The sequence below is a fragment of the Corvus moneduloides genome, chromosome 13, assembly GCF_009650955.1.
Source record: "Corvus moneduloides isolate bCorMon1 chromosome 13, bCorMon1.pri, whole genome shotgun sequence".
Classification (NCBI taxonomy): Eukaryota; Metazoa; Chordata; class Aves; order Passeriformes; family Corvidae; genus Corvus; species Corvus moneduloides.
The window spans coordinates 11,684,763-11,707,426 of NC_045488.1; the positions used below are offsets into that span (position 1 = coordinate 11,684,763).

General features: G+C 40.0%; 1 protein-coding gene across 8 annotated transcripts in view; it reads left to right on the forward strand.

The window, feature by feature from the left end:
• IQCH (IQ motif containing H) overlaps positions 1–22,664 on the forward strand; it is a 50,211-nt gene that overhangs the window by 14,623 nt on the left and 12,924 nt on the right. For 5 of the 8 annotated variants that reach the window (XM_032123167.1, XM_032123170.1, XM_032123169.1 and 2 more), the window contains 6 exons: positions 1,483–1,548; positions 3,577–3,660; positions 5,780–5,955; positions 9,094–9,366; positions 11,167–11,358; positions 22,136–22,256. In XM_032123167.1, the coding sequence (XP_031979058.1) occupies positions 1,483–1,548; positions 3,577–3,660; positions 5,780–5,955; positions 9,094–9,366; positions 11,167–11,358; positions 22,136–22,256 (912 nt within the window). The remainder of the gene's footprint in view (positions 1–1,482; positions 1,549–3,576; positions 3,661–5,779; positions 5,956–9,093; positions 9,367–11,166; positions 11,359–22,135; positions 22,257–22,664) is intronic. The other 3 variants (XM_032123171.1, XM_032123174.1, XM_032123172.1) reach the window with 2 other exon arrangements.

Here is a 22,664-nt window from a genome sequence, read left to right on the forward strand (position 1 = left end):
AAAAGCAATTATTAATTAGGTGTGTGAATTCAAAAGTCAGCAGAGCTGTTGCATACCAGATGTTTTCAAAGATGTATTAAAATAATTCTCAGTATAATCAAAACAGGCTGACATCAAAAATTAATCATTATGTCCCTGTTCTTCTGCTGGATTTGGGAATTTATAGAAGTTTTTAAATTATTTCAACCTCTTAAGTAAAAGGTAAAACTCCAGGGATATTCCACTTTACTCAGCACTTCACTGGGAGCCCAGGCCCTGATTCTGTAACAGGGTTTACACAGCCTTGTGCTGTAAATACAGGAATTTGAATCTCCCCCTTAATGAGGAAGAAAGGAAGGGGTAAAGATAATTTGAGTGCAGATGTTTTCTTAGAAAATCAGAAAACCTATTTAACTAGGCTAAAATATAAAAAAAATATATACATTCTCTCTAAAAGAGGCATTTGAAAGTGCTCTTTGGAAAAGTTATTCCTGCTTGTTTTTATTAAATGTAGCTATATAAGGATATTTCCAGTATTCCATAGGGATTTTACATGGATTAAATCATGGTAAGCTTATTAAAATGTAATGTAAGTATTTGGAGTTTTTTTTTCTTCTTTAGAAATGTTCAGATTAAAACTGATTTCGAGAAACAGCAACAAAAAATTATTTAACATTGAGCAATTTTGGTTTGATCTAATTTTAAGAACAGCTTATATTTAAGATTTTAAACGGTGAAAACATAAAATCCCTACACTAAAAACCTTTAAAATGTAACAAAAAATTTTATATGGTTCATTATTCTGCTTCTGCACATTTGATATTTTAAAATTAAGAATAATTTGAATCAGCTTGGAGGAAGCTGGAAAATTTAAACAAGTAACATTTGGTTCAGTCAAAAAGGACTAAATATGCAAAATGCTAACTGATTTCAGCAGTATTTTTATTTTTTACTGCCTTTGTGCAATCATAGAAATTTTTTAAGTTACAAAACCTGGGACGAGCAGATAAACAAGAAGACACCGAAGTTTGATGATACTCAGTGGTTTCTCTGTTCAGTTTTGCAAATCAAAAATAAAACCTGAAATTCTCTCCTCAATATCCTTGACTTCAGCATTTGAGGTAAATCAGAGTCTGATTTTAATTCCCTTGCAGGTGGAATTCCAATAAATGGTGATAGTCAGGAGGGTGAATTTCTCATTTCACAACTGTTTCAGATTCATGTCAAGTTTCTGGAAATAATCCAGGAAAAGGGATAGTGAAGAGCTTAAATTGTACTGCTGGGAGGAGCAAATGGTTCCATTTATTTCACCCACACAAAAACTTGGAATTTCTAGGATAGCTAAAAAAAGAAAGTGGATTCCAGTGTTAAAGGATTGTTGTCAGGCAGAGTAAGGAGAAATAAATTTGAACCTTCAAATCAGATTTACTCCCTTAAATGTGTGCCAAATATAGAGAGAAAAAAATCAGTTTTATTTATTAAACCTTGGTTATTATTTCCTAGAGCTGTCCCAAGTCCTGGGGAGTACAAGGTGGGTGATCCCAGCTCGTTTTCCTCCTTCCTCTTCAGGTATTGCCCCATGGGGATTTGAGCCTTTGTGTCCTGTCCCCCTCTCTGCTGTTCTTTTTCTCCAAGGCACATTTATGCATTCTTTGTTGGGAGAAGTCACTTGGAGATGAGCAAAATTTATTAAGGAAATGTCAAATAAAGGGTGTTAGGTCATGGCTGAGGTTGAAAGGGGGAGGTGAATTCATTCCTACACCTCTTACTTTAGCACTTCTGTGACGCTCCCTGTACTTCAGAGTCACTAATGCAAGAACCAATCCCATTCCCAAGTGTTCCTTTGTCCACATCCCAAATTTCAGCCACCTTTTGGAGTTTCTTACCCAGATCGGAGGCTGGATCAGAAACCAGAACTGATGGCACAGGTCCACTGGAACATGTAGGTTATGATCACAATATATTGAATTTATTTGGATTGGATTCTGTTTAAACTGGAAGAAAAGGAATATTAAACCTTTAATCAGCTTTATCAGGTGTCCAGTCTTGAGTGAGGATCAGGGGGTGAGAAGGAATGTGGTTCATCCTGTCCACTGGGAGGGCAAGGATTCACCAGGAGGGAATATTCCTCATTAAATCTAATGGGGTCATGCCAGTGGAAGTTAATATATTGTGAATTAATATGTTTTATTAACCTTCCTGTGAAAAGTACAGTGGTACAATGCTGTAATGGATCTGCAGAGCCAGAGCAAAATGCAAATTTTAACTTACTTAATTGCTACTTTGTTATTCCTTTCAAATAATTCCTGGTTTTTCAAGTGATATTTGCGTGTTATATTTTGGCCCAGTTCTTAAAATCCAACATTTTCAAGAGGACAGTTCAGGGTAAGGAAATCAGCTGCTTTCTGAGGCTGACATTTAAATGGCTTGAGAATATTAGGCAGCATTTTTAGTAGCTTAAAATTGAGTGAGAGAGCAAAATGAAGCCTTGAGACTAAAGTTTAAATACTCAGAGCAAGCTTTTATTCTAATTACTGTAGCTTAATACTAGAGGAGTAAAAAAAAAAAAATAAAATCAATATATTTTACTTTGATGTAGTTCTCCAAGTGCCTGGTACCGGTATGCTGACTGCAATATGTAAGTTTGATAAGAAATGACTAAAAATTAAACTGGTAATTTTAATTTCTTTGTATTTTCTTACGTTCTGTGTGCAAAGTGCCAGTGCCACAACACCTTAGAATGCTGATTATTTGTTATAATTGTCTTTGTAATTAGTCTGAAATATCCACTTTGCTGTTTTCTAAATGAAAGCAGTGAAATACTGAGCAGATTTTAGCCTGAGTAAGTTTTCTCTGAGTTTCTGATGATTTGCCATGTGTAAATGTAGGGAAATATAAGGATCTTGTTCCTGGATCAAAGTTTTTATGCCAAACACTGAATATTGGGCTTAACCCTGATGGATTCAATGGCAACTGACAGTGGGGTTGTGGCTGTTTGTACAGACACCACAGTTCATTTAGAATTGCAGCAATTTGAAAATTACAGGCTTAAAAATTATAGTTATAGTGCTGCCATCACTTCCTGCAGTCTTTTCAAATGTGAGCATGGAATCAGCTGGAATTCTGACCTCCAAAGAGATAATCCAGGCTCAGACAGGCTGTCACTCACCTTTCCTCTGCAACAAAGTGAGCAGGTAGCACTGAGACATCTCCTTAATGAAGTGGGTTTGGTGCCTTTTATCTGTGTGAAGGACAAAATTACCAAGATTCTTGCTTAATGATGGTGTCATTTTTTTCCCCAGTGTTTAAAAAAAAAAAAAAAAATCAACATGAAAGACTCCCAACAAAATGGTCTGCATGGTTAAATTAGAAAACTCTGTAGGTCTGTAACATTCAGGTCTGTATTTAAAATGACAGAAAAACATGAAGTTGCATCAGTAATAAAAGGAAATTCAGAAAAATGCTGCAATGAGTGCTGTGGGATTTGAAATAGGGGGGGTTTTTTTAGCTCTTTTTAATTCAGAAGTTTGATTTTTTTCCAAATCTGTACTGGGGTTTTCTGACTCCAGTTTGAGGGGGGCTTTCCTTGTTTTCCAGGATATTCCCAACGCATCCGTGAGCACATCCCTGATCTTGCTCTCCAGCAGAACCTGCAGATGGGAAGGCTGTGTGACATCCTGGGTATGTGATGAGCTCCTGCCTCCTGGTTTTTGATTATTCCCCCCTGAGTTGTGAGTGAAAGAAAACAACACAAGGACTTCTTGTATTAATATTAAATATAGAGCACGGAGAAGCTGAGAAGGAATTGATCTGCTGTGGCACTTCCTGGCCATGTTATCCATAAAAAATCCTGCTGGTTTCTTGTGCCTCTGTGATAAGGTAAAGCAGCCTCATCCTGTGACCTGCTGAGCACCACAAAGTGTTTAGTGTTCTACAAAATTAGGTAGCTAATTCTGTTAGTGCTCATTCAGGCTCACACGGAGAGAAAGATGTGCTGCAAAAGAGCAAGCCCTTGTTTAAACCAATTTTTTTTATTTTAAATCAGCAAATGAGGCAAAAGGCATCCATTTAAAAGTTTTTTCCTGACAGGCTTCTTTTAAGCAAAGCAGGGAAGGATATTATTTATCAGTGACCAACTTCATTGGCTCCCTGGAATGACATACTTTACATGATTCATATATATTTCAGGATCATGATTATTTTATAAATGCCATTTAGTAAGTTTGTAACAAAAATATATTAGATCCAGAAATTTACAGTTGCCTAAAATAATAATGTAATTGCCTTTATATATTATCTAGGCACTAATATTGGTTTTTTCCACTGTACTCTTTTTTTTTTTTTTTCTCACGTGGATTTTTTTGGCTCTAAAATGATAGAAACTTAAAGGGACAAAGTCACACATGAAACAGACATTTCTTTTTCTCATGTCTGAACATGAAAACTGGTTCTACTGTAAAATAGACCGCGAGGAAGATACAAACTAGTGAAATATTAACTGAATTATGAACTAGATGAGATGCTCTACCTGTGCCTGGCAGAAGAGGACTGAGATTTATCATTTTGGTTTGGTTTTTCCTTAGAAAAGCAGAGGACTTCCTTGCTGGTTGTGACCGCCTGTGAGTTAAGCTGTCCCTGGAGCCCCACTGTGTCCAAAGGAGAGTTTATTTCTCTTTATAGGGCAGTGCTACAGCAGTAAAATGTGCTGCACCTTTTTATTCCCCAAATTCACTTGAGTTGTCAGTTTTTCACTTGAGTATTGACTGGTGAATGGCTCTGAACTCTATTAAGTATTTTAAAAAGTTACATGTATGGTAAATAATTATAGAAAGACTATGACTGTGGGTTCTGTGGTATTTTAATGCCTCAGGCGAGTTCTGGCCTCACATTTTTAATGTGGATTATTTTCCTGCAGCTCTGGCAAAACAAAGTCAATCAGTGGGATCTCTTATTCCTTTACAACATTTGGCTCAGGGTTTCCTTATCCAATCCTTGCTTTGCTGCAGAGTCGTTCCCACGGAATAGCAGTTATCCCTGGCACTTGTGCACAATAAAACAGTGAAAGACTTTCCCACTTCCCATCTTGGAGTGCTTTTAGCCAGTGTATTCTATTGATGCTTCAAGGCCCATTAATTCATTAGCTCATCAATTAACATTAATATTTTAGCAGAGCAGTGTGGTTAAAATTTTCCAAAACTGCTTATATTACAGATTTTTCTTCTGTTTAGACACAGCCCTTCAGCCCACGCTGTTTTCCATGTGGACAAGCAGATTTCCACACTGTGTTGAAGTGGCTGCCCTGCACACTCGCATGCCCAGCAATGGTTGTTAATGATACCCCACCGTGAGCTTTTGTGTGGGCAGCACAGGAATAGGAACAGCCCATGGAAAATCCAGGCAGCATAGAAAATTGCAATTTCCTCAGCTTTCTAAACTGAATAGCTCAGTTTTATAATTTGTTGGCGTTAATGGGATATATTTTTAAAGCAGTTCAATTCCCACTGATGTTAATGGGAGTCGGGCTTACAAATCCCCCTGCACCACTTCCCAAATCCTGCCCCCAATATGTTCTGCACATTGAATCCTGGGAAGCAGCTCTTTTTTTGGGTTGCTGACCTGTCTTCAGAGAAATGCTGAAGCACAGCGAAAGCACTAAGATTTGGGAATTAGACCTCATTTTTATTTCCAGTGCTTTTTTAGAGACTCTATTTGTGAGCAAAGGGTCGGGAATGCTGGGATTGCTGTTGGGAATGCGGTGTACCTTTCTCCCAGCAATGAACACTGTGCCCCTTTGTTTCAGATGCCAACGTGGACGTCATCTACATCTGCCCCCTTGCTCTGAGTGAGGAGTTACTGCAGTATTACAATAAACTCCTGGGTCTGCAGGCAGCTGTTAGATCTGGGAACCCTGAGGACATGGCTGACCTGCAGGACAGGTTCAAAATTCTCACCCCTGAAGCTATAAACAGCTTCCCTGTGAGTTTGTCTTCTAATTACTACAGCTTGAGGGATGCAGTAAAATTAAATTGGAAATTTTATAACTTGCAACGCTCTGGTACACATCAGTGAAATATTATTGCAAGTTTAAGAGCTTTACTGATTAGACTACTAGTTAGAGCATTGGAAATAAATATCCTGGTTTAGCTTTATAGACTTGCTTGAGATAGTCCTATATTGGCTATTTGTAGGCTGTCGTCCCTTCTGACTCTGTGCTTCGGACTGGGAACATGATAGATTTATATCTCTAAGCAAATCATAGCAATAAACCATTCTTATTACCCAAACTTTATTTCTGGCTCGCCCAGCATTCAATCATTCCTGTGTTTGCTGAGTTTCTTGCAACTAAATCCAATGTGGAGCTCCTTAAAGAACAGGGCTTAAACAAAGTTAGATAATAATACAGAAATATGAGTTTCAAACAGATCAGAATAATACATAAATATTAGCTTCAATAACACTGAAATAATAGGTCCAGAATAATAATTAATAATACAGAAATATTAGTTCCAAACCTGTCAAGTCAGGTTTAAATCTATATGCTGAAACATGTTCTAATTAATGTACTGTGTGTACAGTGTTTCTGAAAATGCCACAGTGTAGTGGAGACTTCTCACAGTGAATAATAGTTTTATATTGCAAATATTAAACCTACAGTGTCTTGGCTGAGATTTGATTTTTATCCAACTTTTTTGTGGCATGTTTAGGGGCTTTGCTTGAAGCCCTGCTACTGGTTTTGCTATTTTTTTATTTTTAAATTGCACTTTGATCAATTATTGCAAGTTTTTTCTCTGGATGCTGGGTTATTTTTCCAATAGTAACTCCCAACTGTGAGTGTATTAATGCCAAAATCTGTCAGGAGAATGGGCAACACCAGATTTTAGGTGAACCACGTTGAGGTAACCCTTGGCTCTTCAGTGTCATGTACCTGTTAATATGCAAAATGCTCAAAGTACCTTGTTTTCATTAAACATGTGTTTACCATATAATAATTAATATGTTTAAGGAATATATCCTCTTTGTGGAGAGGAATCAGCTGAGAACTGATTCTGGCCATCCCTTGGCTTCAGTGACAGTTTGGGCTGTGTAAGGGTTTGAGCTTTATAGGCTCTTTTTGAAGGATCTTTCTCCAGGTTATTGAATAAAAAGCTTTTATTGCACCTAATGGATCGAAATTTACTCCCAATCAGTGAAAGTGTGGCTTGAAGGCCACCTCAGAGGGCTTCTTTTAGTAATTCCAGAAGCACAAATCAGCCTTGCACATTTTCCCAGCTATTTTGATGGAATTGGATGGAAGGAAAATGTGTGGAAAAGGCGCAGCTGGCCCTGATCCTCCACTTGAGGTGTGTCACAACGGGAGGCAGCTTTGCTCTCTGTGGTGAGGCTGATGCCAAGGTCAGATCTGGAATCTTGGGAAGCTGAAAACAAAACAAAAATCAACAGGTTTGAGAGCCAAGAACTTTGGTTAATCCCATATCCCCTGTTCTGGGCAGTCCTGCTGGCATCCCTCAGTTCTCCTGCTTTTCCCAGCTCTCCCTCACACCTCCATATATCCTGGCAGCTCTACCACTCTCAAAAAGCAGGAATGAACCAGCTTTTACAGCCTGTTTCCTGCACTCCTTAATTAACTGTAAAATCCATTATTGAGGGACACAAAGCAAATCTCCTCCCTACATCCCCACTCTGGCCCCAGGGAGGGAGTGACCGGGGCTGGGAATTGATCTCGTTCCCTGCATGGCAGAACTCTGGAATGGGCCAGCTCCCTGCTTTTGCACCAGTGCTCAGGTAAAGAAAAAACTTGGACCAGAACTTTAGAAGTCTTGGCTTTAAAGCTGATGCAAGGAAAAGGGCTCCAGGTAACTTTGTTGTTATTTTTGTCCTTCTGTGATTCCCTTTTTTGTGCTGGAACTTTGGAGAGTATCCCATTTCTGCTGTCCTTGCAGTGTGTCCAACTCCTTCATAGAGATTTGGGCACTTTTTGGAGCTGTGTTTGGTATGAGAAAGCACCAAGGGACTGACAGAACTGGATTCCTTGTGTCCTTTTCCAGAATCGTCCCTATCCAAGCAATGAAATCAGAATTTATACTTCAGTCCCTGCCAATGAACATCCAGGACCTGGAAGGAAAATATTCTGTGTTCTCCAATGCTGGAATTCCCTGGCAAATCCAGGATTTACATTATCCTGAAAAGGGATACGTTCCTGATCGAGGCCTACATTAGATGAAATCTCAATAGAAAGATGATTTTCTTCTTGTTGGGATTATGATTTGTTGATGACAATTTATTGCAGTGGATTTCTCTTGTGCTATTTCTCTCTGTCTCATCCCCAGTGCATCTCCATATTTTTGGGACTATATTTGGAATACCATGCATAGGATATGTTGTTTAAAACATTTTGGAAGTTTCAGCTGCAATGAGTGATATTCTTAGTTTAAATTCTGAGCTTATAGGATATGTCATGAGCTAGTTGTTCAGCAGTAGATCTTTTTGGGAAAAAATGAAAAATTCTCTCCAAAAAGTTGGAAGCCCCTTTTATTTTAAGCAACCACAAAACTAGTCCTCTCTCTTTGAGTGCTACTTTAGATCAGCTATCAGAGCTCTTGTGTAATGGAAATGTGCATCCCCAGTAATTTAATGTGAGCATTGAAAGCTTTTGTAAATCAAAGTGGTTTATTCTCAAAGAATCACTTAAAATACCACTGAACTGTATGTGAAATACATTCCCTGCTATAGACGGGGTTTCTTCATTTTTTTATTGATTTTTAGGAGCTCTGGAGTTAAACCATGCCAGGAGTGTTGCTGAGATGAATCACTATTATCCAAAGGCCACCAGCCTCTCTGCCGACTGACAGAAGGATAATTCCACATGGATCAAATAAATACAGATGTGTAGTAATTAGTTCTATTCCCAATGAGGCCATTTCCAACACACTAAAGATGTGCACGATTATGGAGCCTCACCCCAACAGCTTTTATCAATTTAAACTGCTAAGCTACAGGATAGGTCATAACCCAGCCTGCTATTAATAATGTATTTATTGTGGGCAACATTAGGAATTAGGGGGAGAAAAAAAAAACCACTTCTCACAAGAAAAGAATAATGTTCTCTTTTTACAGGAACATCACATGTGCCTGGCCACTGTGCTCAAGTACAGTCCCAGGACAATCCAAAGGCTCCAGGTTCTGATCCAGAGCAGGGATGCCTACGTGGTTGGGGGGGTTCCCCACCAGGATGATTTGGCCGTGGCCGACGTGCTCCAGGTGCCACTTTTGGGCTCAGAGCCAGCAGTGGCTCAGCTCTACAGCACCAAGTCTGGCAGCAAGAGAATCTTTGCCAGTGCTGGAGTGCAAACCCCTCCTGGAGAGTGGGGCATCCACAGCAGGGAGCAGGTGAGCGGGGTGTGCTCTGGGGTGGGACAGTGTTCACCTGACAGGGTGGGGATTTGTGTAATTACAGTAACTCCAGTGATGGGACCCTCACGGGTTTCATCAAATCTTGGGCGAGATTGGGTCCTTTTTTGGCTCAATTAAATGCAGTTTGTGCCCAAGGCAGGAAGGAATACAATTACTCTGGGATTCTTCGTGGTCTTGAGGATATAAAAGCGTTTGGTCCAATATTTGAGACGGTTTGTGCTGCTGCCCCATGGGTGAAGTCATGAAATTAATCCATTTTGCCAGTGACTGAAGACGCACATTTTCCAAAATTCCTTGTTCTAAGGGGAAGGAATTTTCCCTTCAATCAGCCTGTTCCAGTTGAGGTTCACTGAGTGTCTCTGCAGTTTTACTTTGTACCCAGCCTGTCATTGCTAAATTCATCTCTCTTGTTGTTGTGACCAGTAAGGAAAGAACAAAATCCTATTGAACTAAAATTACAGGGTAACAAGAGGTTTCTGTACTTTCATTTTACAAGTTTATTTTGCAGGCAGTTCCTCAATATTTTATTCCATAAGCTGATTTTGCAATTTCCAATGATATGTCTAAGTATTAATTAAAAAAAAAAAGAAAACATTTTTATGGTGGTGTTACATCTCATCCAGGAAAAGAATCATTGCTAAGGTTTTTAGTAGGTGTTCCTGCTTCTTCAAGAGGCTTTTCATATTGCTTTGGTTTTTATTAATCACCTTTAGACTGAACAATCTAAGCTACACAAATACATTGCAACTTCTGTAGTAGATGAAATAAATATACGATCAATGACCTGCAAAACAGCTGTTTGATTTATTTGATTCACGTAAATTATTTAACAATACTTCTGGTTCATCCTACAGGGTTATGGAATTTCTCCTTCTGTTGTTTGCTTGTATGAAATATTGACATTTTAGGTTAAATAATCAAATTGAGGTGACACCATGGTAAAGCACAATTCAATTTTCACTTAAAGATAGCACATAATTCTTTGTGATTGGTACAGTCCTTACAGGATTATTGATCCTTTTCATTACTGTAGGGGAGCCCTCAAGAAAAACACATTTATGTGATTCTCAAATGCCATAAATGGAACACATGTAATTGTATTTTAGGTCAATCTTTGAAAAAAAAAGAAAGAAACAAAAATCCCCCAAATTACTCTGTAAAATGTAGGAGACTCCAGCCAATGCAACAAGATCTGAGAATACTTTTACCAGGTTCAAAGTCATTTGCAGTTTCTAAGAAGCTAATTGCATCCTGCACCAGCTGGGCAAAAGGCATTTGAAAGCCATTTAAATCTGTGTACATACACAAATAAATAATTAGCATTTTTATAAAGCCTGCCTGGTACCTCCTTCGTGCATTTATAACCATGGAATGCACTCTCCAGTAGGAAAATTTCCCAGCTGTTTTGGCTGGTGTTACCCTGGCACATTTTTGCAAATAGCATCGTCCATCCCGCGTTGTTCCCTGTCACAAACATTTATGGAGCAGTTCTGGTGATCCAAAACCTCAGATCCTCATCAGACAAAAAAAAAAAAACCTGGGCAGGCAAATTCCTCTCTGCAGAAAACAGGGATGAAGGCCATGGAGTCTTCATCCAAAGCTGGCCAAGATTGCTTTCAATCCATACCCAAACAGCTGTAACAACACAAGCACCTCTGAGAAAATGAAACCATATTTAGAAAATAAATGTTAAGCCCAAATATTTGGGAACTGGAAGTCTGAGGAGCATTTTGGTGTTGTCACTGTGCAAAGGATCTTTGTGTCCCTGCTCTGCAGCTGCTCTGTGCTCTCAGCCAGCTCATCCTGGACAACATGGAAGTGCAGCGCTGGCTCTTCAAGGTGGATGATGAGCGTGGAGGAAATGGCACTGCCTACTGTGATGTTCTTTCCCACCTGGAATGCTACCACTGGATCCAGAAGGAATGGCAGGGACACGGCCCTGAGGTGTGGAGTAAGAGCCAGGCTCGTGTAAGTAACAAAATTACATCATCTTTGTTGTCATGGCTCTTTAATGGTCCCCTGAGGTTCCTCCTCGCTGTAAATCTCTTCTCTGGGCCTTGATTTGAAGGTAAACATTGATATCACAGCCCAGACTGGCTTTACTAAGTAAAGGTAGCAGCAATTCAAATAAAACAGTGAAATATTCCAAAATACAAAGGAATGCCTGGCAACCAACTGTGGAATAAGTTGTGTCATAACACTTCCTATGCAATAATGTGCAAATTTTATACATTTTTTTAAAGTGAGGACATATAAAGGGAAGTTTATAGGCAGTAGAGCCTAATCTATACATAGAAATTTGAAATTATTGAAACAAAGATTAGTTGGGATTGGGATTAAAATAGTTGAACAACACTAATTTGAAATCATACAAACCTGATTGCTTTTTCATCTGGTTTTCTATGGATTGTTTTTCCTGTATATTTTGCCTTAGTAATAACTTTTAAATCTGTATGACACAACACTTGAGGTCTTGGAGGTCATTAAACTCCTGCCAGTTTCATTACCAGAGGTGTTTAGGAGAGACATCAATAAATATCTAACTAAGGGAAACGTCAGAGCATGAACTCAGGCACTCCTGGATTCCTAAGAATACCCACGATTGAGAGGCTGGAAGATGATACATTTTAACTGCAGAAAGATCCATAAGAAACCACACTTCATTATTCTGGCCTTCCAAGAACTATTTGTAGTTTAAATATTCATTGGTATTTAAATGTGTTAATTTCAATAAGCATTTGATATTTCTGTATCTCGTGCCAAATTCATTCCTAATGTAATGGTTTTAAAGCCAGAAGGAATGTATCCAGAAAAATTGTTTAATTTACATAAACTACTCATTATAGCTCCTCTGATTTTTTTAATTCAATCAAAACGGGTTTGAAATTTTGGGTTGATTGAATTATATTGTATATTAAAATTTCAAATTGGGCTGATTACAGTTCTGCTGCGTTTGACAACTAGAAAATAATTCCACATTATAAAACAGAGTTCATGATACAAAGCTAAAGGGATAATTTCTCTGATCTGCTGATTCCTCACTGCCTGCAAGTCAGACAGGATGAAGGAGAGCCCTGGAGAGCCATGCCAGTGCGACACAAAGCTCAGGATGTATCCAGGTCCTGCTCCCACCACCTGAGTCATGACAAAATCAGGAGTCACCAGCTCCAGTTTTTTGCTGGTATAAATCCCTGATATAAGTGGCATCCCCTGTTTCTGTGCCTTTTTAATTATTTTCCTAAGTGCTTCTGCATAAAGGACGCAGTGATCCCTGACTTCCTTTGGTTTTCCTTTATACTCCATTTACCTCGAGCTTTGATACAGCCAGCAATCAACCAGTGAGAAACTCGAAGTATAAATATATGTTGGAAGTTGGGAAATAAATATGGAGTAATGAATTTGATCTAACTTCCCAGAGTCAGCAGACAAATAAGGCCAATATTGAAGTGGGCCTTTGCAAAGTGTTGCCCAGAGAAGTTGTGGCTTCCTTATCCCTGCAAGTGTCCAAGGCCAGGTTGGATGGGGCTTGGAGCACCCTGGGAGTAGTGGAAGGTGTCCCTGCCCATGGCAGGGGCTAGAATGGGATGATCCTAAAAATCCCTCCCAATCCAAACCTTTCTGTGATTCCGAAGTGTGGAACTTGCTGCTGTTTCGAACACTTTACTTGAATGTTTGCTCGAATTTCCCTGCCTTCTGCGTTTACCCTCTTTTGAAATAATGAATTGCAGCCTCCCCGAGTCTCAGCATTGAGAGCAGAGGATTAAAATGCTCCTTTGTTAGGGAACGCCATTGTAATGATCCACATTTAAACATCAAAGCAGGAGTTTGTGCTTTAATGTCCTGTTGCAGTGTAGGGACCTGGTTCCTTTGATAATGAAGACGTCGTGTCACGGTGGCGGCTGCCACACAAAAAATGGATGCTGGCAGGTTATTAAAAAATTCAGCTTCTTGATGAAAGACTATCCTGCAGGCTAGGAGTACAGTGAAAAGCCTCTCCATTCTGGTGGAATTATTAGAAATGGGAACATGACTGTAAGCACTAAATTATGGTAATACTTACAAATAGCATCATTTGCATAGCAGTTTAAGACATGACACCCAGATTTTCCTCAGTAGTGTGGAGTAGGCAACAGATTAAAAATAATGTACTTTGTGAGTCTGAACTGTGTAAAAATCTATTCCAGCTAAAAATGAGGCTGATTTTAGATTCCTCATTGCAAAGAGAACATTGGGGCAGACCCAAGTGCATGATGGGTTTATGGATGGATTTCACCTTGTTAACTTAATGCAGCCTCTGAGTTATCTGAACAATTAATTTGCAACTGCAGAAAGGGTTGAAATCATAAACTGCATGAATGTCTCGAAGTCCATCAGCCTCCTGTGCACTGCTCAAGTCTGTCAGCAGAGGAATTTCATCCTGAGGCCCAGAATCCAATGGCTCAATATCCAGAGGACTGCTGCACATTTGGTACTTGCGAGGTTGTTTGTGGAGACATCCTCCAGTGTGGAAAAGAGCATCAGGATCTGGCCTTAGTTGTGTACAAAAAAATGAGTAAATACTGAGGTCCTTATCAGATTAACTGTATCTTATAGGGTGAATGATGGTTGTAGGGAACAAATAAATTAATTTTTAACATATGCTGGTTTTCTGTACCAATTCAAGCTTCAGTTAGTCCATGCATAGCAGAAAAAGTGGTTTTGCTGCTGTAAGAATAAGTGAATAATTTTTTGGAATATCTAGATAAAGATACCCATAATCCTTATTAATATATGGTGTAGCTGGGCATCTGAGTCCTGCTCAAAGCCAGCAGCTCAGATTCTGGAAAATCTCACCTAAACTTATATGGACCTTTGCTGGGAGACTCTAAATTCATGGAAAACTCTTGTTTTTGCTGACACAATCTCTGGCTTAGAGGGATTCTGAGTTGTTGGAGGCTGGGAGAGTATCCAAGGAATGGATATGCTTGCTGTTTTCATATTTTCCTTTTTCTTGGGACTCAAACTCCCAAAACTCTTCCCTTTTAGGGCGAAGATAACATCACCTTCCCTGTTATTATTGCCTTTTTTCTTCTTTTAGCAATTCCCTTTTATATAAATAACACAGGACTGCAGGATCCTATCCTCTTGCATAACTATGGAGCTGTAAATAGTAAATCGCTAGATTAAATTACTACTGAAATTAATTTTAGAATTATCTTTTATTATCCTGTGACTTAATTAACCACCAGGACCAACAACATGATGTGAGTTTACGTTGCAGCAAGTCTGAAAATAACAAAGATCAGGCTGGAGACAAAAAAAAGGGATAAAGAAGAGCTGAAAATCCAGGGATAGAACAAGACACAGAAAAGCAAGCAATAAATACTCTCTCAATAAGGCCTTAAAACTGGTGATAGCTACACAACCATTTCAAAACTCTCCACTAAATATCTGTTGTAGAGCAAAAAAAGGTGATTTAATGCACTTGGGCAGCCCCTGCTAGAAAAATGTTTGAATCTTCCTCCTCCAGTTGAGTCAGAGGATTTTGTTGCTGTTTCTTTTCCTTATAGGCCATAATTTGGTTAACTTACTACAATGAGGAAATCATAATCTTTTCAAAAGGTGACAAATCTGGACAACTTTTGGTCTGAATCACATAAAACAAGATTTGGATGCTGCTTGCAGGATTTTGCATTGATTGCTGTTGGAAAATAGTAATGCAAAATGCTGGATGTTCCTTTAAATGAAACATTTTTTGGTCAGTTTTTGGAAGTCCTGTACTAAGTAATAGATGAACTCTGGGATTACCTGGAAATCAGGAATAGTGGGAGCAGATTGTGTCCTGGTTGGATGAATTCCATGCACTGGACACCTGGAGCTTCCATACCACATCTTGTTTCTTTACTGAGTTAAGGAATTCAGAGTAGGGTGTGTGTTTGCAAACAAATCAGGATAAAACCAATTCATCAAAAATGTAATTTCAGAAACCTGCCACTGCCAGCACACTCCTTTCTGACCTCCTTTGAACACAGTAGAGCTTCCTAACACTGCTTTGTTTCCTGGTTTTTTTAATTGATCTCAGTGTAACACCTAAAGCCCACGGAGGGGGTTCTTAGGGAGCCTGTCGTGAAGTGGAATTGCAGGTGTGGTATTTTTCCAGCCTGAAGAAGGCCAGAAATTCTGACAGATCCCCAGAAAATGCATTTCCAGCATTTTGACAGGTTTTTAACATTTCTTCTAACTGGTATTGTCTTTATTCAGGAAAGAAGAGGGAACCCAAAGACTTCAGGAGAAGCTGATGATGTAAAGGAGTAGTGCTGCAGGTTTCTTAGTGTGAGCAGTGCTCTGCCAGCAATTATCCCAAATAATTGAAACATTCCCTGTACCTGCACACAATCCTCAATTTGTTAAGATTATCTGTGTGTCTGCCATGGTGGTGTTTGAGGTGATGTGCAAATCTGAGGTAAAATGAAGCAGAATTGTATCCCTGGGCTCAGTGAAAGCTGGGATATCGCTCCTGAGCCACAAGCATGAGCTCTGCAAGCTGTTGGGCTGTATGTCCTATTGATTTAATATGCTCCTAATCAGTACATAAAGCTATAGGCCTGCAGTGTTAATTTTTCATATGCTTACAAAGTACCCTTTGATTTTCTGTCACGCGTTAATTACAGCGTTTTGCCATTAAATAGGAAGCTTTGTGTAAACTAATTACTAGGTAATCATTGTCTACCGCCAGCGTGCTGTTCCTACCTTTTATTTTATTCTAAAAATGCACAGATCTCGCAGTCTGGAACCACTATACCTTCCAGCCATTAGCTCTCACTAATTCATAGCATTATTGTGCTAAGATTGTAGGAGTTGTAATTGTTGTGGTATCAGTGCTGTTAATTACCGGAGTAAACAGTTGAAATGGTGCCAAGGTCTATTGTACAAGGCAGAGGAAAAGGAGGTTTAAATGTTACTTCCACCATCTGGGGACTGGAGGAGAGGCAAATGCTAGAAAACAGCAGTGAGGCAATATCAGAACTTCAGCTCCAGGGTTTTAGGCCATATGGATCCAGAATATTCTGAATCAATTGAATTTAAGTGCCAGTTTGTAGCAATAACAGTGGGGAAGGAGAGGATAAAGCAAGAGCACTAAAGAAATCTGAAATGCCTTAATGTTGGTGCAGCCAATAAAATGCCTGCTTGGATTATTTTAAAAATGTTTGTTTTGCTAAAATCCAAAAAGTAACACATAGGCAACTCTGGGAATAAAAGGAATTTAAGTGTGTGTTGTTTGTGAAACACAATGCAGGTTTTGTCTGACAATTCCCGTAGCATTACAGCAATTTCCATAAAATTCCTGGGAAGTGACTGTGGGGTTTCTGTATAAGGTTTTTTTCTTTCTGAAATTCATTAGAATATTTTCTTTAGAGATACAAGCCACAAAGGAGAGCAAGTCACAAAAGTGCATTAAATTTATAGAGATTGAAATAGAGAAAACTCGATTAATTGGGAAAATAATTTTAATCTGAGGGCATCAGAATTGTCTGTGCACTTGCAGAAATCTCACTAAAAAACAGGAAAATGCCTTCAAATATTCCTGATCTCATTTAGTATGAGGATTAACATCCCAATATCCTGAACTTACAAAAGCTGCATTTGAAATAAATATATGACTGTTGTTTAGAAGAAAGCTTTTTGGAGATCATGACAATTGCGTTTTCTTTTCTCTGAAGGAAGGTGTGGGGAACCTTGAACATGCAGGATGCACCTTGCAAAAGACACACTTTTGGAATATTTATTTGGATTAGAAAGCAAACTAATTAATAAAATTATCCTAATCTTAAACTAACATTCAGTGCATAGTCGTGCAGAATTCTTTGAGGGGTTCATAGCACTTTCAAGATCCTTTTTCTGGCTGATTTTTGGCAGCGCTGATTTGATCTTTGATTTCCCTGCATAGATTGTTTTCCGAGCGGGGATCTGGCAGCATATTGCTGCTGCCAGCTTAGGAGTGTTTGCAGGAAATAGGGAAGGATCTCTCTTCCTAAACAATCCTGGTTTATTTATTTTTTATTGGTCTGTTAGCAGATGTTGAAGTAGTTCAGGGCACAATGTAAACATGTGCTTTTCAATGGATGGTAAATAGGAAAGTGCACAATGAAAGAAGCGATTGGGAAGGGGTTTGGTCCAGGGCAGAGGGGGTTTTGTGGGGTTTTTGTATGTGTGTGTGTCTGTAGTCGAATTTAGAATTAAAAGAAGTGCTTGATCTTTCTATATGGAAACCCTCAGCGTGTGGAGTGGCAGTGTGAGCCCGGCCAGAGAGCCGTGGCCCCATGTGGTGTGAAAAAAGGAACAGCACTTTAAGTGCTGGCAAGTTGAAAGGGAACTAAGCTCCTTGTTCTGGGAGTCCCGGGAAGGGGCTGCTTTGTGGGGCTCTATTGAAGCGTGGCAGATGTGCCCCAGCCCCACAAAAAGCCCCTTGAGTGGGAGCAATCCCAACCCCTTGTCCGGCTCCGAGCGAGGGCCGGGCTCCTGGGAAGGATGAGCCCAGGAAGCACGGAATTCTGGGCTCTGTTTGCAGCATCCCACTTAATGCCAGTGGCAGCCCCGTTTGCCAGGCAGCTGAAATGGGCCATTAGCTATCAGGGAAAATTGTCTTTGCTCCTTTCAGCAGATGGAGCAAATATTTTACAAAGCAATTTTACATACGAAAAACATTTGTGTGAGGAGGTAATGACGGCAGTTTGCCATGATGGGACCTGAGCTCTGAACATGCTTTTCCAGCTCGGGAAAGGCAAAATTGGCACTTTTTAATTTTAAAATTTGCAGTTAACAGTGAAAAGCCCGGGCTTTAAATCAGGAGGCAAACTTTAAGTAGAGAGAGGGTGCTCAGTGTGTCACTTCCGAAACCATTCCCAGTTTTATAGACCTCTCCATTTATTCTGTTCACTGTGGTACTTTGTGGTCCTGGCCAGGGTGGACCTCTCCAAATTAGGAAAAAAGTGTCCAATCAATTTAATTTGCAAAATAGGAAATAATGGGAGTTATTTGGACATTCAGGCAGCAGTCACTGGCTTCTTCTGTGGTTGCTGGTGTCACTGAGAACATCAGAATAAGCTGGGCTGGACCAATTCCCATCCAGGCAGCTGGAATACGTTATCCCAGCTCCACTGATCACAACAGAAAGGATGTACTTATAAATGGTAGGAATTGTCATTGTGCCATCCAAGTGGCATAAATTGCCCCAGCTTCATTGACTGCAGCAGAGTCGTGGCAGTTTGTATTGCTCAGGAGCTCTCTGCTGATTTTATTCCTCTCTGGCCCACTCAGCTTTTCTTGTTTGGAGTTGCTTTTTTCACTCTATTTGCTTGCAAAGTCTAAATAACTTCCTTTCCATCTGATTTTTAGCTAAAAAGCCCTGGGTCTTATGCATCCTGCTCTGCAGCCTCTTTATTTCCCCAGGTCTTTCTTCCTGTTTCTTCTTCCTATTTATTTACTTCTCTTCTCAACAGGCTTTTCCTTGCTGGCTGATCTGTCTCCAGCAGATTTCCTACCGCTGCCTTCAACATCTGCCACATTTGGTCCTAATTTTTTGTTGCAACTGCCTAAGAAAACCTTTCAAAATTCATCTTGCTGAAGGGTGAGAATTTTTTTTCATTTAGTGGGGAAAAGCTGGGTTTTTTTTTTTTTTGTTTTGGGGGGTTTTTTTGGGTGCTTGTTCATTGTTATAAAAAGGTGCAGAACCAATTTGGAGAGATGTAAAGATTTCTCCATGATGTAAACAGTATTTGAGCTGCTCATTTTTACTGCTACCAAGAAACATCAGCTGCAAGATTTGAACAAATGCTCCCTGTTTTCATTGAGCCTGTGATCCTGGATTGTTTTGGGCCACATCAAGAGATAAAACATTGGTAGGCTCTGCTGGAGATACTGTCCAATTTAAATGAAATTAGCCAGCTGAGCACTGATCTTTTTTAAAAGGTTTGACTTCATGAGTGAATGTTGGATCCAGGCTTGAGTTTGCTTACTAAAAATCCCTATAATCAGGGTTATTGCCTTTTTAGAGCTTACAGTTGCAAAAAAACTCCAACCAGAATTCCAGGTGCTGATCCTTAAAGAGTGGTTGCCCGACTCTCTTCTGTGAACACCCTGCTTGCCCAGGCATTGTTCAAAGCACTGGGTTGGAGCTCAAGGGAAGTTTGTCAGATTTTCTTGAATTGATTATTTGTTTAAAATTCTGTTTTCTTTCTGTCAGACAGCTGGGTTTGGTGCTCATATCTTTCACAGTCACCAGTGCTGAGGGTGCCAGAGAAGCTGTGGCTGCCCCTGGATCCATGCAAATGTCCAAGGCCAGGTTAGACAGGACTTAAAGCACCCTGGGATATAGTGGAAGGTGTCTCTGCCCGTGGCATTGGGATGAACTTTAAGGTCCCTCCAAACCCAAACCATTCCAGGATTCCATGATTTCTTATCCTGAAGGAGCCATGCCTTAGACGTGCAAGAAGAAAATTTAAAAGGCAGAGAAAAAGTCCCTTGAAAGTTCTGCCTCATTTTGCACCCAGTTTAGGGAAGTTTCTTCCAGAGCCATGTGTGATCCTCCAGCTCTGTCCGAAAGGAGATACAGCTCGGAATTGTTGCACTGGAAGGTTGTGTCCCACGTTACATGCTCACAGTTTCATTGTTACTTACACAAGCTTGGGCACAGCACTCCCAAATGCCTCCACATCCAGCAGAGATTCCTGTTTCTGGGGTTTTTTCCCTGTGATTTATCAAAAGCTTTCAGGCAGCCACTGCACACCTCTTGCTTTGTTTGTTTTTATATTTCTGTTTAAATTGCACAATACCCAAAGTCAGCAGGTCTCAGGGATGAGACTGGGAGTGACAGAGGTGTTGCTGGATGCACTACTGTGAACTGATTTGTGGGGCAGCAATTCCAGGCCATCCATCATGGCTCACATCCTCTCTCCAAAGCCACGTTTATTTTCATGAGCCGCCTCAGCTTGTGCCTTGTTGGCTCAGCAATAATTCAGCACAAATACAAACCCACACAAGGCCAATGGATATTTGCTCACTACTCTGCTGTTTCAGTCAGCTGAGCCATCCAAAACTGAAATTCCTCCTTCAGATCCTAAGGAAATGAGCAGGGTAAGACCTGAAGTTGGGTAAATTCTGAGCTTGGATCTCATGGTTTATGTGCTCCTTTGTTTTTGCCATGAGGTTGTGCTGCTTAGTGTATTGATATACTGACTAAAACCCTTTTTAACCCTTTTTTTGTGATATTTTTTCGGTCAACAACATACTTTTCTCCTTATTATATGATAGGAGCTCACATAGCCCAGATCAGCATTGCTATCTAAGCACCTTGATATTTTTAAGGCATTTTTTCCCTCAATTCCATGTGAGGTAGGGACAGCAATTGTCCCCTTTTCATGGCTGGGCAGCTGAGGCGCAGATGGAAAATCCCCTTCCTGAAGCCTCAAGGTGACTGCAGTCAGGACCAGGGTTTATCCAGGTCTCCTGCATGCAGAGTTAATCTCTAATTGCCCAATTGTCCAGAGAAGCTGTGGCTGCCCCATCCCTGGAAGTGTCCAAGGCTGGATGGGGCTTGGAGCAGCCTGGGATAGTGGAAGGTGTCCCTGCCCATGGCAGGGGTGGAATGGGATGGGATTTAAAGTCCCTTCCCACCCAAGCCATCCTGGGATTCTGATCATTGCTCCATCCTTCTCATTCTGGTAGGTAAATCACAGCGGAGTGATTTTGAATTTGCATTTTTGGTTACTTTACATCATGTGCTCCATGACAAAGCCCCTCTCTTCAAGCTCACTGCTCTGGAAAAACAGCTTTAATTTTTTATTTGCTATTCTTAGCTGTCAGCCATAAGGTTTCATCATGTTCCTCCAGAGCCTGAGATAAAGTGATTGTGGCTGAGGACATTGGCAGGATCAGAGGAGGGCTGGTCATCTGCTGCAGCATGGGGTGCTGAGGAGAGGGGATGTAAAACAGAGGCAAAGAGCCCTGGGGGAGCGGAGGGAGGCTCATGAAGCAGCAAGAAAAGGAGCCTGAAGCAATCCAGTCAGGGTCCTTGCACTTTATATGCTCATGTTCTTCTGGGACTTTGGGGAGCAGTAAAAGCAGTGCAGTTACTTTCTGTATTTAATGGGGCTGGGCTGTGTGTGTGATAATAAAGAATTTAAAACTAGGAAAAAAGCTGGTTTAGCTGTGGAGTGACTAATCAAACTCCACCAAAGACACAGGCGCTTGGGAATTTGTTACAGATATTTTACAGATTTAAAAGGATATCTCCTGCTTTAGAAATGCTTTTGCTTGATTATTCGTATTTTTTTTCTAACTAAAGGGTATTTGGGTTGATATAAGAGCTTAAACATAGAACCAGTAAAACTGCTGCTGGCATATGTGACTATTTCAATATGCTGCTTCAAAATACAAGTGATGTACAAGTTATTGACTGCTGGTATTGATCCCAAAGCAGTTACCAAGTACTTGGCATTTTCAGATGCCAGATCCAATTATTGATATAAATTATAATGCAAGAGATGCTGTGCTGAGGGGGGATTGGCTTTCAGAGAAGGACAGTTTGCAGAAGGAGGGAAGAGGAGCAAGTAGAAAAATTAAAAAAGGCTTCCTGACTGTGGGTAAACAGTAACCACATTTTTTTTTTTTTTTTTGCCTGTTGGAGGCCTGGTTTTTAATCACCCCACAAGCAGTTTTCATTTCTGTAGTAAAATTGCTTGTGGTTCTATTTAATTTGTTTCTGCAGGAGCTAGCTTTGGTGAAGATCTCCCAGGAGCTGCCGGGCCTTTTAGCACAGCACGTACAGCCAGTCAATGAGAAACGATTCCCTACATGGGAAAAATTCCTCCAAACATTTCTTAGTCAAGGTAAATAAGACTGCAAAGTCGCTGTGAAGTGTTATAAGGAGTAATTATGCCATATTGTCTGCCATATTCTTGTTAGTCTTGGGCCCATTTAAATATTTATCTCCTTTTATTTCTCCATTATGCTTCAAATGTTCATTTACCAATGAATTATAGGCCACTGTTCTATCACTCATTTGTCCTGTCCAAGCGTTTACCTATATTAACTCTGGATTCTGAATCCATAAGCACCAACTCCTTAATCCTTGGGTGCTGCACCAAAGACTGTCACATTTGGGGAAAGGCGTTAGGGAATTTCAGCACATGAGTGTAGGTAAATGTAAGAATATTTCATATATACATTTCTTTATGTATTTCTTCATGGAAGAGACAAGGATGAATCAAAGCTTTGAAGGTATTTTTCTTTTTGAA